The sequence below is a fragment of the Nanorana parkeri genome, unplaced genomic scaffold (genome assembly GCF_000935625.1).
Source record: "Nanorana parkeri isolate BGI_ZX_2015 unplaced genomic scaffold, ASM93562v1 scaffold567, whole genome shotgun sequence".
Classification (NCBI taxonomy): Eukaryota; Metazoa; Chordata; class Amphibia; order Anura; family Dicroglossidae; genus Nanorana; species Nanorana parkeri.
In genome coordinates, this window is record NW_017306835.1 from 792217 (window position 1) to 809350 (window position 17134).

General features: G+C 39.5%; 1 protein-coding gene across 1 annotated transcript in view; it reads right to left on the reverse strand.

Annotated features, from left to right (window-relative positions):
* Positions 1-4473: 4473 nt before the first annotated feature.
* Positions 4474-17134, reverse strand: part of ADPRHL1 (ADP-ribosylhydrolase like 1) — a 29422-nt gene continuing 16761 nt past the window's right edge. Inside the window, exons 4-7 of the mRNA XM_018562253.1 lie at positions 12860-13000; positions 11797-11924; positions 7331-7463; positions 4474-4631 (exon numbers count right to left, since the gene is read on the reverse strand). Coding sequence (XP_018417755.1) covers positions 4474-4631; positions 7331-7463; positions 11797-11924; positions 12860-13000 — 560 coding nt within the window. The remainder of the gene's footprint in view (positions 4632-7330; positions 7464-11796; positions 11925-12859; positions 13001-17134) is intronic.

A 17134-nucleotide genomic window follows, 5' to 3' on the forward strand; every position in this document is an offset into this window, starting at 1 on the left:
CAAACTTAATATAACTTAATACGTAACATGCTGGGAATTGAAGCAACTGTCCCTAAGCACAGCTAATCACACACTGTCAGACTAACATGGAACGCTACCCATTTTTAATTATTTTGGTAGAGTGAGGAAGGATTTGGCACTCCTTCATGACTCACTGTATAAAAACTCAGGCCTGTCGGTGACAGCCAAGGCTTGTTGAACTGAACTTCCTGGTTCCTCTTTCTTGAATACATTCTAATTGCACTCCTATGAAGAATCCAGCATAACGCTGGAGTTGCCAACCTCTTATGAATTCTCCAAAGCAAAAAGTGGAAAATGAGAAGAGACAGAAACTACAGCTTACTCCAGAGGCCTGACTGAGTTATAAAAGAGCTTATATCTCTGTTTTTAAGTCTTAACCTTTTAAATCCTGTGATCTTTCTTCTAAGAACATTGTCAGAAATGTAAAGGTTAAGGGACTTATTCAATATACCGTGCAAAGAGCAAAGTGCAGTAACTCATAACTTTCAACCAATCAAAATGAATTTCATGAAGGCACCATTATAAGATGGATGCTAATTGGTTATTGGCTATGTATATTCCTACACTTTGCATTTTGTAATTTGCTTCTTGCTCTGTTATATTGAATATGCCTGCAAATCCTGATTTTTAAAAGTGGTGGGGCCCATTAGAGTGATTTTATCATGTGTCTGCTTTTGACTGAAACCATCCCAACTGCACTTTGAACTGAATTAGTATTCTCAGAACATGCTAAGCTTGTGGAAGTTGAGCCAGCTACAAGCTTTAATATTGAAGGTCTCCTCGTACACAGATCCCTTATAATTTTATAAGATGGGGATTTTATTGACACTGCACAATATTTACAGTATACTATCATCTCACAACATCATTTTGATGCAGAAAAAGTTACACTCCTACTGCTTTACATGTATTCCTGCACATTTTACTGTGATGTTTATAATTATGTTTGTGTTTATTTGTTTTCACACTTTGAAGACTGTTCACAATAAAAACGGTTAATGAGCACATACTCAAAATATGTCATGCAAAGCTATAAATGAAGCATGATGATGTCATGATGTTATGATCAATGATGTAATGAAATATAAAGACTTTCTGCAGTGTGCATACGGTAAGTCATAGGTGAATGGTGATCCTAGATCCTAGAACCTGCAGATTGTAAGAAGATTTAACCTTTAATGACATAAGTCTATACATACAGTATAAATTACATATTATACTGAAGTGTGCTAAACTCAAAATAAATATAACATTTTTGATACCTAGAAGTTTAGAGATAATCACAGAATGATATGGTACCTTAGATTGGGTATGCAGCATTAACATTTCTGAACAAATCCAGGAAAAGCAAATATAAGCTAAATTATCCCATGGCTGAGGCTAAAACACAAAACACCAATGATAATTCCGTACTATATCCACGGATATAAAACGGAACTCGATTCCCCACCCTTTTCCCCATGGCTTTTAGAAATAATGACTCAATCTGCTGGATGAAATATCAATTAAAGTGAGTGAGTGTAGAAAAAAAAATAATAGATGCAAGATCTCCTTGCTGAAGTCCAAATATAAATGAGACGTCTGAGGGTGAATCAGCTTTGAGAAGGTCTGTCACTGAGAAGGAAGGGCAATGAGAGAATGTGGCTATGCCCGCCTCTAGATTGTTGCACTAAAATAACATGCTGCAATAGCTATCTATGGTTTTGTTGACATATTAATGGGGAGCATTAATAGTAATTGAACTGCAGCATTCTCTATGGGCAAAAAGGGAATGGCTGTTGAGTGATTGCAGAGATTGTTTGTACAATCAGTACAATCATGAGAATTTTCACATTGGTAAGCACTTGCTTTGAGTGGAGTTAACTTCTACACAATCTAATTGCTATAAAATGTTCCCATATTTTGTTTTAGTCAATGACTGTTAGGACTTACATAGCCAAACTTATTATTTAGGGTATGTCATTTAAATAAGAGGATTACAACCTTTTAAGTGTGGCCTCAGGTGGCAGTTTATCATTTTTTCAACCACATTTGTGATTTTAACGTATATTCCAGACCTGTGCACCTGTGCCCAAAGTTTGGACATGAATGTATTCACATATTATTCTTAACAAGCAGTAAAGTAGCTTTAAAACAAGTCACCCCAACCTCTCTAGCTGCATTTAATGTGAAATGAATCTCCAAGATTACAACAAAGACTCTAAAGTCGGTTTGGGTTAGTTTTAAAAGCTTAGGAACATCTTGTTTGTTTACATTAGATGGCTGGCAGTCTACCAAGATCTGTTCTCATAGAAAGAAGCTCCAATTTCACTGAGTCTCTTGTAAATTTTGAAGACAAATTACACCACAATGCCTTTAACTAGAGAGGTGAATGAGGGCTTGTTGTAAAGTGCTTTTGCTGCCTGTGCGAGATATGAAAATAATTTAGTGTGCATAATCTGGGCGCAGGTATACTTTTAATATGCATTTCTCAAGATCCTCAATTAATGTAATTATATCTTTAACAACCAGGGAACCGCAAAAAGCGGTATGGTAAAGTCTCCTGATGTGTGTAATGTACAGGATTATATATCTCCAAGAATTTCTTGATACTCTGCTCTATAGTATTATAAGAATGTGACAATCAAATAAGTATACCATAGAGTGGAATTCCATTTCACCCACTGAGCAAGATCCACAATTAAAAGAAAGGCTATAAAATAACTTTATTAACAAGCATATATGCACACTGAAATAATGTTTCCCAAAATTTAACAGAATGTCTACTTTAAATTAATCATTAACATGTTCATGCTTCTTAATGCAGACCAGAGTTTAGACTAGAGCATAACGTGCACCATACCATTCTCGGTAGATTGAAGACTAACATTGTTTTTATGCATAATCACAAATCATTGAGTCAAAACATATAACCACATATTCCTGTTTCCTGTATGACATTATTTATATTTCTACATTTGATAAGTATGACTGTATTGACTGTATACTATCATGCTGCCCAATGGCAATTTTTTTGTTCTTACAAAGGCACAATTATCACAGCAGACCATGCAATGGCAATGAGGCCCACGGGGCCCAGTACAGTCTGGCTGCACAGTGATATATCCATGCAGGTATAGCATTTGGCAAAACATTTAGCATTTAATAAATGTAAGTTGAATCTGATTTGTCAGTGTGTTGTCAAAATAATGTACTTCTGTGTTGGCTACTTTTTTTGAACATCAGAGATCTTAGTACTGAGGTGTCTTCAAGATAGAGGTTGGAGACCCAGGACTCTTTAGATTTTTTAATGCTAGGGCCATGTAATATATAGATATATTACTGCTAAGGTATTTTAATTGGTTGTATTGAGTACTGGCAGACACTAGCACACATTTTCATCAACATTATTCTATCAATATTGCTGAAGACATCATTATATTATTATGTGAATTATGCTAAACAGTTCTTTAATATCAGTTTTGCTTAGCAAGTTTTAACAGATTCACCTTGGCTTGGATTGTATCTCACACTAAAAAATGTGTAATTCATTATGTGGAGGTGGGTGTCCCCCAATGTGTCAGAGTTGTTAGTGTATGCTTGGGTACATCTGTGTGGGGCCATAATGTGTTTAATAAGCCAACATAAATTTCATTAAAACAAGTCTACTAGTTCCTAGATTGTGTTATACGAGATTTAAAATGCCTGCCACAGTCTTGAAAGCATCACTTCCTATTTCTTATTTGTATTTCTATTATGTGGTCACAAAATGATCCATATAACCACAATGTCCTATATTCCACAAACAAGAAATAATTCTACAGCAATCTCTTTTCCTGTTTGTGGTAAACTGTTGAGGTAGGATTACTAATACAACACATTTAATTAGAACTCCAGCCATTTTTACATTTTTGATAGAGTGGATCTCTCCGGTGAGGGCACATAAACCAATAAAACATTTTAATGGGGAAGGGTTAGCACTTCTGTCAGGTTCTTATTGCTCTCAGCATTTCTGTCATGGTGTTTCCACCTCACTTCCTGTTCCAGATACAGTGGTTTCCAGGACTGGAAGTGAGAGAAATCGCCCTAGTGGGGACACATTCAGCAGTGAAAACAAAAAAGCTGCCATACTGTTGCTGGAATGATCCCACCATCAAATATATCTTCTAATTCACCTAAAAGTTTGAAGCCCTGATGGAGGGGCCCCCTAAAACACCCAAACCACATTGGCTTAAATATTGACTTATCAATAAACATACTTTTTTATTGAAAGTTTACCACAGTACTCTTTGTTCTTTTTTTTTTATACAGCAATAAAAACATGGCAAATTATATAACCCTTCCCCATTATTTCCAACAAATGAAGACAAACACTTAGCTGGAGTTCTAATATAGCAAATATATTTATGATGTGACCAGAAGTATAGTTCCATTTTATAGTAGTTTAAGAATTTGAAAATAGCAGAAACCGCTTTACTTTTCTGTTGAAGATACTTGATAGAGTTTTTCTCCCAAATGTTCAAGTCTTTCCTTTAGTTCAATCTCCTGGTAGAGACCTTTTGGCACATTGGTGATACCATACAGCAATCCAAAAAGACATCCAGCAATAGATCCAGTTGCACCACTTTCCCCTGTAAGAACATAAATAATGCAACAAGTGCACCCACAAAAAAATCCTAGAATCTTGCAGTAAATTTTACATGGAAGTATCACAGCAGCAATAAATACAACATTGGCAAGACTATCATATGTCTCAGAGATCAAGAGAAAATAGGCTTTCTAGAAATTGGTTTCAAGTGCTTAGGATTGTCAATTGGGTGGAAGGAAACTGAGGAACAAATCATGGGTAGGGCTTATATTGTCTCTTAATACCATGCAAAACAAAATGAATATGAATAGGACAAGATTTGCCTTTTCCTAACACATAGCTGTTGTATGGAGACCCTCCACATTGATAGTACTGTTTTGGATCTGATGAAACAAAGGTAGTAGTTTCTTCTAATGCTACAAACATTTACACTCATAAAGTGTATATTCTTTCCAGATTAAACTTTAATTATTTCTAGTCTATCCCTATTAAACTGAATGATCTTGAAGTTGAAAAAGTACTTTTTAAAGAACTCTACAAATTTACTTTCTTGAATGCAGTGAAACATATTCACTATGCCTTGTGAATATTCACAGAGCTTGCCCTTTGAACTACTGAGGTGCTGAAGAGGAGGAGTTTCAGGAGGCACACCATTACTGTTTGCAGGCAGCAAGGTACCATTGGATATGTAGTCCTTGAAATTGAAAGTAAACCAATGGAATGAGCATAGGAGAAGCCATGCAGGATATCCATGATGTTGTTGAAAGAAATGGCCAACAAATAGGAGGCACTCACAACATGAAAGGAGATTTTGCAAGTAACCTTATTGTATATTGGATTGTCAATAATAACTATCATTTGTATTGCTATTACAATGCTGATGTTATAAAAGTGTATGCTATGACTTTAGATCTCATATAATTTCCAATTGCTTTAGTGGCTTTGGTTGCAATAACATCAGAAGGTTAACACTAAGCAGCACCTTGTTAGTTGGTGCTTCCTTAAAACACTAGGGAAGAGAACACATGGTCAAAACTTTAACCCAAAATATAATTATTTTAGGACATATTTCAGTGGCTCAACAATTGACTTTCAATAGGTATAGATGAAACAAAAAAACGGCTATAAAATCAACCCATGACTTTTATTAATTTACAATTAATAGCTATAATGGGTGCATGAACATAATCATGAATGCATAACTGCACAAACTTAGAACCAATACTTAAGTCATAAATAATAGCTGGATTGACAGTTGTGCAGTTTATGTTCATAAAGTTGATCACTTTATTATTGTAACATTGCCATACGACAGTTTTATTATTTTATGGCTCTATGGGACATTAATATTTATGATCCAACAGTCAAACCGTCATTTTTTGACACAAGTGGCACACAAAAAGACAGGCTTCAAGGGATGTATAGATAGTTTAAAATAGATTTTAATGCACACAGCAATGCTATTAGTTTTATACTGACAAGATTTCTGGGTTGATTTTATAGTTAAGCCTTGTTTTCTTTTCAGATACACCTTGTTACAATTTGTGTGTCTATGTTACACCTGTGTCTCATTCCAGTGGTGGGGCTTTCCCCCTGCATGAGGCTGCCAGAAATGTAGCCAAGCAGAGGCCACCAGCATTGCAGCTAATGTTCAGCCAGGTGCTGTTTTAAAGGGCTAGTGCATGTGTTGCTAGGCATCCTCAGAATGCTTCACTACGCTAGCAGCTGAGCTTTTCCTACAAATCCTTGTGTATTCCTCCTGAGAAACCTTCTGCAATTGTGTACCCCTACTTGTGTAATCCAAGAAAGCTTGTGCCCTGTGAACTCCAAGAGAGCTGCCAGTGTTCTTGCACCTGTGTTCCCTGTGTACTAAAAGAGAGCTTACAGCACTTCTGCAATGGTGTGCCCTCTGTAGTTGTAGTGCGGTCTTAGCATTTTGCACACCTGTCTTCCTGTGCTCCCAGCAGCCCAGTGTTCCCAGAGACTATTGCTTCTGTGTTCATGTGCTTGTGGCAACCCAGTGCTCCCAGAGTCTCTTGCACTCCTGTCTTTCCATGCTCCCTGCACCCCAGTGATTACAGAAACTCTTGCTCCTTTGTTGCTGTAATCCCAGCTCCCCAGTACTCCAGAGATTCTCACTCCGGTATTTAGGGTTAGGGTCTAAGTCCAGCTGTGTAGGGTATATTGGGGAAAACGTAACATTTTTGTCAGGTTGTTGTTTCTGTTTGTGACCTCATTGGTAGGTTTTGTGGAAACAACATGACAAGAAGGCAGAGAGGAAAAGGAAACATTGTCAGAATGTCTAGCTTGTCCTTCATCTACATTTGATTTTGTCTGTGCCCCTGTTTGAGAGGAAATCTCTGCAATAGGGAAACAGACATTAATAACAAACTTACAGATGCTTTTTGGCTTTACATCTCTTTTGTCAGCAGATAGCGAGCTAATGCCTGCTATCTGCTGACAGCGTAGAGCTGCACCACAGCTGGGAAGGTTCCCATCAGTTTTATGGGATCCACCCCAGCTGCCTAAGTGACAGCTGCCTCTGCCTCTCTAGAGCCAGAGCCATCTCTGCCTGCCCCCTCCCCTGCCTGTGTGTCCAATGAACGCTGGAGAAACAGAAAGGGGAGAGGGGAATCTCTGAGGGGAGCAACCAGTAGAAGGTGACAGGTGCCGGGTCCTGTGATTTGTAGTACCACCTCTGCCTGCTCACAACTTTTTCTATTATTTAGCATCACAACGTACCTCCATGGAACATGGCTCGGCTGCAAAGCTCCTTCCAGTCACCACTGGCTCCCAACAGTGCATCGTATGCAATCATAGGTGCGTCATGCCCTCTTCTTCCACCACGTCCCTCTGAACTCCATTTCTTATATGTCTGTACAATAAAAATACAAATTAGAGCTCTTTAGTAATCCCAAATGTAAAACTTTAAAGTAGGATGTTATAAATTTAGATGTGGCATTTGTTACCCTAACTTTGCTCAAATGTTTTTCTCTCTAAAAATGAGGCAATCTTGGCACAAATGTAATCATTGGATCTAACATCTCTAGATTGCATACCTTCCTAACTTAGGAGCCCAAAGTGTCATAATATGTGGCATCAACTACTGCAACATCAGGAAGCCAGGCGGAGTGTCATGAGGTGCCGTCCAGCTTCCCGATTGGTCAGGAAGCCAGGCTGCCTAGCAATAAATTAAGCTGGCTTCCTAGCCAATCAGGAAGCTGGAAGGCATGTCATAACCCACCTCCCAGCTTCCTGATTGGCTAGCCTTGTTGCTGGGCAGCCTGGCTTTCTGACCAACCAGGAAGCTGGGAGGCGGGTCATAACGTGCCGCCCATCTTCCTGATTGGTTAAGAAGCCAGGCTGCCTAGCAACAAGTGAAGCCGGCTCCCTAGTCAATCAGGAAGCCGGGAGGCGGGTCATAACTTGCCGCTCGGCTTCCTGATTGGAAAGGAAGCTGGCTCCATGCTCCCTCGGCACTGCCGGTCAGAGGGAGATCTACCTCTGACCGTAAGTTCTGGTATTAGAGGTGAGTATCAGAGCATTTGGGTGAGTAGGAATACTTACTCAAATACTTGGTATCAGCACCTATACCGATACTAGTATATCTATAGTACTTGTGCGGCCCCAATGGGGCATAGAATATGTTATGCATAGCCTCAGTTCATATTAACATTAGTAGATAAGAATTATATAGTTTGTTTTCTTTGTACCATTTTCCTATGGACTTTTTATATATTAGTTCACATGCTGCCATCTAGTAACTCTTTGTGGTAATGCACATGTTTTTTATGTTCCTTTCCTGATGTCGATGACACATTTCCTTTGTATGTAATGCCCCAACCCTTCTTCCTGGTCAGTACTTCCTGTGTCATGGATGCAGCGACCAGGCCACATGTAACTAGGGAGACATGTATTCCACATAGTACGCTACGAAGTTATCATCTTTTGACCGCATAATACCTCAACCACTCATCAGTTGTTTCCTGTCATCTGCTGTAACCCTGATGTTCAGAATAAAGAAACCCCTGTGGATGAAACGGTATTGGTGAGTTCAGCTATCTGATAAGGATTGTCCTCAGTGATTGAATCTGCTTATACAGGCCAGGCATAGAGGTCTCAGCAAGGGATAAGTTACTAGCACAACAATCACCCTGAGGCTTGATAAAGAGGCAACCCCTCGAAACGCGTAGCCACTTTCCCGGAGACCCCTGACTCCCCTGTGACAGGAGCCCGACTGTAACCAGTGACATACGGCGCATGGCGTCCCACAGCCGCTTGTAGCTCCTCCCCCTTTCTTCTCCGTTCCTGACCGACGCGGCTCGGCCCGGCCAGTCCAGTGCGTGGGCGGCCATACGGTTCTACATCTAGTCCGGATCTGCCACCTACACCACCGGAGACATCCCTTCGAGCCAGGATCCGTTCCAGGAGACTGCCGCACAGAAACCAGGGGAGCTCCGAATTGTAAGTTCTTTTGCTGTCACACTGCCATAGACATCCACACTCCAAGAATAATAGTGCTCCTGATATTCTGTTCTTATCACATCGATCCACAGGGCCCTTCGCCAGATTAAGTCCACAAATACACCTCTTGGTAGTTGCGCTCCTTAGATTTTTTGTTTTGATTTGTGGTTGTAATAGACAGGGTCCTCTGTCTGTGAGGAGCTTTGCACACCAATATACAGCAGCCACCTGATTGAAGTGTGTCCACCCTACAGGAGCTGGTAACGATATAGTACTAGTATCGATATCAGTGCATCCCTAGTATTTACCTTCAATCCAAAGATGTATCCCTTAGTACTTTTTTCTGTTGCTAATTGTCCTAAGTTTGGTGGTCAACAACTTTTATTACACTTCCTCAGAGCCCAGGTCATCCTGGACCCACCTAGCAAGGGTGGTGTAAACCCTCCCCCCTTAAAAGTCATTGTCACTCAATGTTGAGGGACAAAGGCCTCTTCCCTCACAAACCCCCACATCCTATTGGAGAATGGATGGGGGTTTGTGGGGGGGACTTTTAGAAATCTGGAAGCCTCCTTTATAATAGGGTGGGCCCAGATATCCCCCCCCCCAGGGGAATGAAATGGGTACATTAATGCCCCTTACCACATCCACAATGAGTTAAGAACAAAGACACCCACATCATGAAAATGTCCTTTATGGTAAAATAATTTGTAAATATTGTACCCCGATGTAAATACATCAATCACATTGTCCACTGATGAAGGTCCCCCATCAGTCACAATGACTATCAATGTTTCTCCGCCACCACGACAGCCCCCCGAACAGCAATACTTCCTAGTTGCACTACCGCTGCCACTGCTAAATTACAATTTCTGCAGCTTTTGTAATGTAAACATCAACCACGTGGGATCCTGTGGTCCTGAAGCTCATCCCTACTTGTCAGCACATGAAATAAATGGCTCCTTCTACTGCTTCTTCCTCTCATACTCCATCTCTATACAGGGACTGCAAGAAGTTGATACTAAGTCCCATTCACCTACTCTGCTTGTATTTAAAAAATACATTTAATAATATATTATATTAATTACAGAACTACATTCTTTTTTTTGTAGAGGGCACCAAAAGGGCAAAGAGATTCTCAACAGCATAAAGTGGACCTTACTTCTCCGTAATGTCATGTTTTAATGGTTACTAATGCCCCATTACTAGTTTACTATGCAGTTGGAAAATCATCCCTTCCCGGTCCAGCAATGTTCCCTGTCCCCAGGAGCCCATCCTCTGCCCCTACATCCACAAAACCGGGGTTCACGCTGGTATTTGGAGTGTTTGCTGACATATTTTAAGATGAGATTTTAAAATACGTTTCCTAAGAGTCTCCTAATGAAGTAGGCTAAAGGATGTTCTATGAAATGCGTTGAGTTGTCCCTGTTACTGAAAGTACTGGCACCAATAGTAATATTTGGTTATACCTAATGTATGTACAAAATCATATACTGTAATACCGTGACCTGTACATTTGAAGGCCTTGTTAGGTTATTGAGCCATTAAGCTCTCCTTCAGTCTTTGCTTTTTGCTATAGTTCGGATGAGTAAACTATTCTCCTACACTGGAATCCTCTCTTATATGTACTATTTGCATAACGTCAGGACGATGGGGTGCCTACTAGCCTAAACACAAGGTGGTGCCTGGTGCATCATCTCTTTCCTACCGGATTGAGCCTGTAAGATACGTATGGGCTGACCGCCCGATTACTGTATGATTTGTATGTCATATCTTCTTTATTTTGTTCTTGGGGGTCGCTGTTTGGCCCGTTTATGTCCCTTATTTGCGGCTTTGTGAACAAAAATTGCAAACTGAAAATAAAGATTATAAAAAAAAAAAAAAATCATATACTGTATGATGATGAAGCTGATTATATCTATGTGATGTAGCTGGTCCAGTATGAGTTTGGGGTTAGTCCTCAGTGTCTGCTATGAAATTGTTGTAGCCCCCATCACGTTTTGTGAGGTGGCTACTAGAAATTCAGTGATTGCCAGCGCTGTAGTCAGCCTGGCTGATTTATAGTTGGCATTTAGCTGGTTAATTCCAGGTGTCTGGCATTGATTGTTGCTACCTGGGTGGATGGAGTGTGACTCTACTGTAGAGTTATTCAGCATTGTACTTCTAGAGTGGATATCAGCTTTGTGGGCACTAGAAGAGGGCAGTTAATTGCTAATGGGGCAGCTGAAGACCAAAACCCCTAGACAACTAGTGATGACTCTGCTATTCTGGCGGCTCCTTTGGGGGTCAGCGCTACATTGTCATTTGAAGTGCTGTTGTGTAAACACTGTCTATGTTTTTATGAAAAATATTTAATTTTCAACCAACAACATTGATTGAATCAATTCATATGTTATTGTGGTACCATTAAAGTCCGACATAATCTTTTAAGATTTATTGAACATTCACAGGGCTATTCACTAAAGGGTGAAGAGTTTGGAGAAGGCAGGACAAGTAAATAATCTAGGACAACATATCTGATTTGGAAAAATTCTCCAATTCAGCTCACTTTCTAGTTCAGCTATGTTGTCCTAGATTGTTCACTTCTCCTGCCTTCTCCAAACTCTTCACACCAAAGCATAGTATATTGGTGAATGATAAAGGATTATGATAATAATTACTATGCTTAATTGTGCCGAATTTCTATGCAACATTTAAATACAGAATAAAAAAACATGAATGAACAGTATCCTGACCAATCAGCTTACTTTATCTCTCTCATCTGCGTCATACTCATCAGGGAAATTGGGCTTGGACATGTTGTCGTCTTCTATTTCTCTCTCTTCCAGATAAAACTGCCATTTGGCTTCAAAGTAAAACCAGTGCTCTTGGTACTCTAAATGGATATGGTTAAGAGAAAAAGAATCTTCCTTAGGAATGCCAGACATGAAAAACCATTGCAATTACTATCAATAAAGCAGTGCATGGAGCCTTGTGTTAAAGCCCAACCCTGGGCACAATAAACATATCAGGGTTATAGCAGTTATATATGTACCTCTGCATTAAATTATCCCCATGTCATACAGGTTTTTTTTCTAAATCCATCAAAACTGATCAATTAAATGTTGGATTAGTACAGGTCCTGCTGTACTTTCTGGCTGCTTGTTTTGTGATTGACCAAGAGGAGAGGGATGTGGAAATATGAATGTAGTTCTAGGGTCACCATCTTGAGACCGACAGCACTTACTTAAATACAAGTGGTCCAGAAATACAACTAATCTAACTAATCTGACATGCTAACAAATAGATTTGATGTATTTAGAAGAAAGCCAGCATGAAGGGTGGTTACTTTGGATGCAAAGCAATATAAAACTCAGTGGCGGAACTACCGCCGGTGCAGGCGGTGCGGGCGCCCGGGGCCTCAGGCTCTGGGGGGGCCCAGCAAGTTGCCGGCCGCCGGATCATTATCCAGCGCGCGGCGGGCCCCTGGTCTCTCCGCCGGGAGTGTCACTGCTCCGTCTCCCAGCGGGGAGGAGAGAAAGTGACAGCCGGCCAAGCGTTGCGGAAGGAGAGCGCTGTGTTTGTGGGATTTTTTTGGGGGGGAGGGGGGGCCCAAAAAAAAAATCTTGCACCAGGGCCCTTTGTTCCTTAGCTCCGCCACTGATAAAACTGATATAACTCGGGTACTTTTTTTCTGCCCGGAGCATTAAATGTTTGGCTTAGTGTAATAATCCATATCAGCCAGGAAGTTTTTAGTATACCATAGCCAAATTATGAAAAACTGAATTATAAATGATGGCTATTTTGCTATCCATGGTTTTCAATTCTTACCTGCCATGTGACGTATGGTTTTCTTACAGTACTCTTCAGCCATAGGGATGACCTTCAGCAAATCTCTTCCCCACTGCACTAAGGGCTTTCCTTGTAGGGCGTATGAGGCAAACAAGGCAGTGCAGAGTGACCCCAGGAACCCTACATGAACAATGTCTATTAAATAACATGAACTCAACATCGTAGGATATATAAACATTTAAAAGATGACATAGCTGCAAAATGCTTCTAATCTGAAAGTTTACACAATCAACATTAGTAGCTTGGACCTTGCACAAAAATATTACTTGTGTTCTGCTATGTTCTCTGGTAAATTCATTTTACGTTTTAGGGTCATTTTCATATCACCTACTTATATACAAACGTGTCCTGTATAGTCTGTCATTAATAACTGAGATACTTTTGTGTAAATTGTTTTAACCTGCCGATACATTTGTCATTCCAGCCATATAGGAGCCAATCAGACTCTGCTGCATGCACATACGCTTAAAGTGGACAAGCTGATATCAGGAGAGAGCAAAGTGAACAGAAGTTTACATAATTATAGCAATTTCCTCAGAAGCATTCTACACATTCCCCAAAAATGTTTTTTACATTTATTAATTCTTTATTCAATTTTTGACATCCGTAAAATTACAGCAGTATCATACACATGTTATTCTCTTATAACTTTTTCATATATCCACATAAACATATAACATTCATTCATCCTCTCCTCTTTGCCATATCTCCACCCGTCTTGCCACAGACCTGGACAACAGGGAGTTCAATTTCCTTCCTCAGTGTTATACCCATTTCATCCCATCTGTGTCCCCCTTATACCTCTGAGGGTCCCGGGGTATTATGCTTCAGCTATCTTTATGTTCCACAGTGTGTAAACACCCTCTCTCCCTCCACCCCCCTCCCCTCCCCCTCTCCATTCCGTATGTGTTTGGTGAACTAGTAAATAACCCCTGCTTTGTGTTAAATATACATTTTCATTGTGAAACAATTCAAGTCAAATTATCAACACAAATATAAATTGCATACTATATCATGTTACAGTGCTTTATTATTATTTTTATTAATATAGTTCTTCTTTTCTTAAATTAGTGTTATTTGGTACGTTTTACCTATAATGTGCCGAGCTTATTATTAATATTTTTATATGTGACAAATAATTCTATTTTTTTTTTTCCAAGACCTTCTACCAACTTGTCTATTCTATTTTCCTTCCTCTTTTTTTTAGCGTTCTCTCTTCCTCTAACTCTTTTCCCTTTCTCCTTCCTCCTCATCCCATCCTATAACCTATCTGTGTCGTACCCCATACCAATCCCTGCCCAACTCTTCTATTCTCCCCTTGTCCATATCTGTCTGGATAAAGACATGGCAAAAAGTTACAAGTTCTCTCTTCCTCTAACTCTTTTCCCTTTCTCCTTCCTCCTCATCCCATCCTATAACCTATCTGTGTCGTACCCCATACCAATCCCTGCCCAACTCTTCTATTCTCCCCTTGTCCATATCTGTCTGGATAAAGACATGGCAATAAGTTACCTACTATTCTAACTCCTTGAACACTTTCAACAATTCCATATTAAATAGTCATTCCCTGTTAATCTTGGGTCCAATTTTTATCATACATAATCAGCGATACACATCTGATTCTTTAAATTCTAGCCACTTTCCCCATGTTTGAAAAAAAAAAAAACAACTTATATTTATCCTGCTTCATCTTCACCAACTCTTCCATCAACCTAATTGAGTCCAGTTTTGCAAACCACTCAGAGATGGAAGGAATTTTAGTTGTGTCCCAATTACTCAGGATCAAAGATTTGGCTGCATTTAACATATGGGGTATTAGGGACTTTTTGTATACCTTAACCGATTCTGTTGTGAGATGAAATAGGAACACCCAGGGATCTATGGGTAGCTGTACATCACAGATTTGCCTGATGGTATTCCTCACCGTTCCCCAATATGGTCTTATCTTAGGGCAATCCCACCATATATGTGCAAAAGTTCCCTTCGCTCCACATGCCAGCCAACAACATGATTCATTTGTGTAATGTATCCTTTGTAATTTCTGCGGGACATGATACCACCTTGTTAACAGTTTATAGTCTGTCTCCATTTTTTTTACATCTATGGTTGTGGCGTAACTAAACTTAATATTTTTCTTTCCTCTTCTTGTGTAAGCGTAAACATACATTCCCTTTCCCATTTTCTCAGGTACGCAGGTGTTGTTGCGCTTTCCTTTGTAATAATCGCTTTATAAAAAAGTGAAAGACAATGTTGTGGTGCCTGTTTAGCTCCTAAGATGGACTCAAACTCTGTTAATTCACTACCTGTTCTCAAGGGTTTAGGTAAAATTTGGATAAAATGCTGTAATTGCTGATATCTCCACCAATCTAACGCATAGGTTCCCCGATTGCTCCCTCAATTCCTGCAGCGAACATATTGCAGTTCCTGACATAATGTCCTTCACTTTTAGACTAGGCAACTTACTCCAATTTAGATATGCAGAATCAGATTTCCCTAGCGGGAAATACTCATTCCCCGGTAGTGGCATAAGGATCGAGTTATACAACCACCCATATCTACAGCATAACCGATCCCATGTCCTTAAAGTTGATATAGTAAATGGTAGTGTATTTGTGGACATATGTCTCTTTGATGGTGGTATCCAAATCATCCCCGCAAGGGTAGTTTCGCTTAATACTGTCTCCAGCAGCACCCAGCTTTTCTGTCCTATCCCGAACGTCGAATCCGCTATTCTAATCAGTTGGGCCGCTAAGTGGTAAATCCTGAAGTCAGGAAGGGCCAATCCTCCCTCTCGTCTCGTTCTGCTCAGGGTATTCCCTGATAATCTCAATTTCCTATTTTGCCATATATATTTAGATATAACCTTCTGCAATGTTTGAAAAAAGGTCCTAGGTATCTCGATAGGTATCATCTGGAATACAAATAATGCTTTTGGGAGGGTCATCATCTTTATTGCATTAATTCTACCCACCCATGAAAGCTTCCATAAAGAGAAGGATGTTAAATCTGATTTAACTGTGTTTAATATCGGGATATAATTAGATTGGTATAACTCCGTAATTCTAGGTGTTAAATTAATTCCCAAATATTTAAGCATCCTTATCTTCCATCTAAAAGGAAAATAGGAAATCAGCGCCTGTCTTTCTCTTTCTGGCACTGTTATGTTTTGTGTAATTTTCAAGCAGTTTGTAATTGTGGATAAATCTACAGGAAAAAAAAGAAAGCCTTTTAATATGCATTTTTACTGCTACAATAATATTCTCACCAGTCATTTAGTTGTTTATTTCTTCTCCTGTCATGAGATATTCTTTCTGACTCTGCATTTAGTGAATGATTTAACACACCAGGAGCTTTAACTGGAAGAAGATATCCTTCTACCAGCTCTGTAATTGTATGTGCCTTGTAACTTGCTACTCATAGGATGTGCCAAGCCAAGAGATTAAAGGATTTCTGGCGAAGCACGTGTTTGGTTCATAATATTTTTGTGCAATGTGTAAGACTTACTTTGGTCTTATTCGAATAAAAAACAGATAGACATCCTTCATTAAAGGCAGCAATTATATTGATCAAATATAAATGCATATGCTCAGAAACCCAAAGATTACTTACCTATAGAAGTGTGAGTGAAAGCTTGGGCTCCATACACTTTGCACTTTTCTGCACCTCCTTAACCCCATTCATTATAGTTATTCTAGAGATGGAAAGTTGCATACTACATAGCTGGACATGAAAATGTTTGTCCATAGAAAGAATGTGAGTCCTAGTGAATAAGTTGGTGGTGGAGTTGATGTGGTCCAAAGTTTACAGTTTCTACCATACATGATAGTCTCACAAGCTGTAGTAACATTGACCTTTTGACAGGTCTCATTGCTCTTTTGACTAGGGAGGAAGTGTGACACAGATAATGACTGCTTGCAGCTACAGTGATTTGGGACTTTGCATGGTCTGCCTGCAACTTAAATTAGTGTTATTTGGTACGTTTTACCTATAATGTGCCGAGCTTATTATTAATATTTTTATATGTGACAAATAATTCTATTTTTTTTTTTCCAAGACCTTCTACCAACTTGTCTATTCTATTTTCCTTCCTCTTTTTTTTAGCGTTCTCTCTTCCTCTAACTCTTTTACCTTTCTCCTTCCTCCTCCTCCCATCCTATAACCTATCTGTGTCGTACCCCATACCAATCCCTGCCCAACTCTTCTATTCTCCCCTTGTCCATATCTGTCTGGATAAAGACATGGCAAAAAGTTACA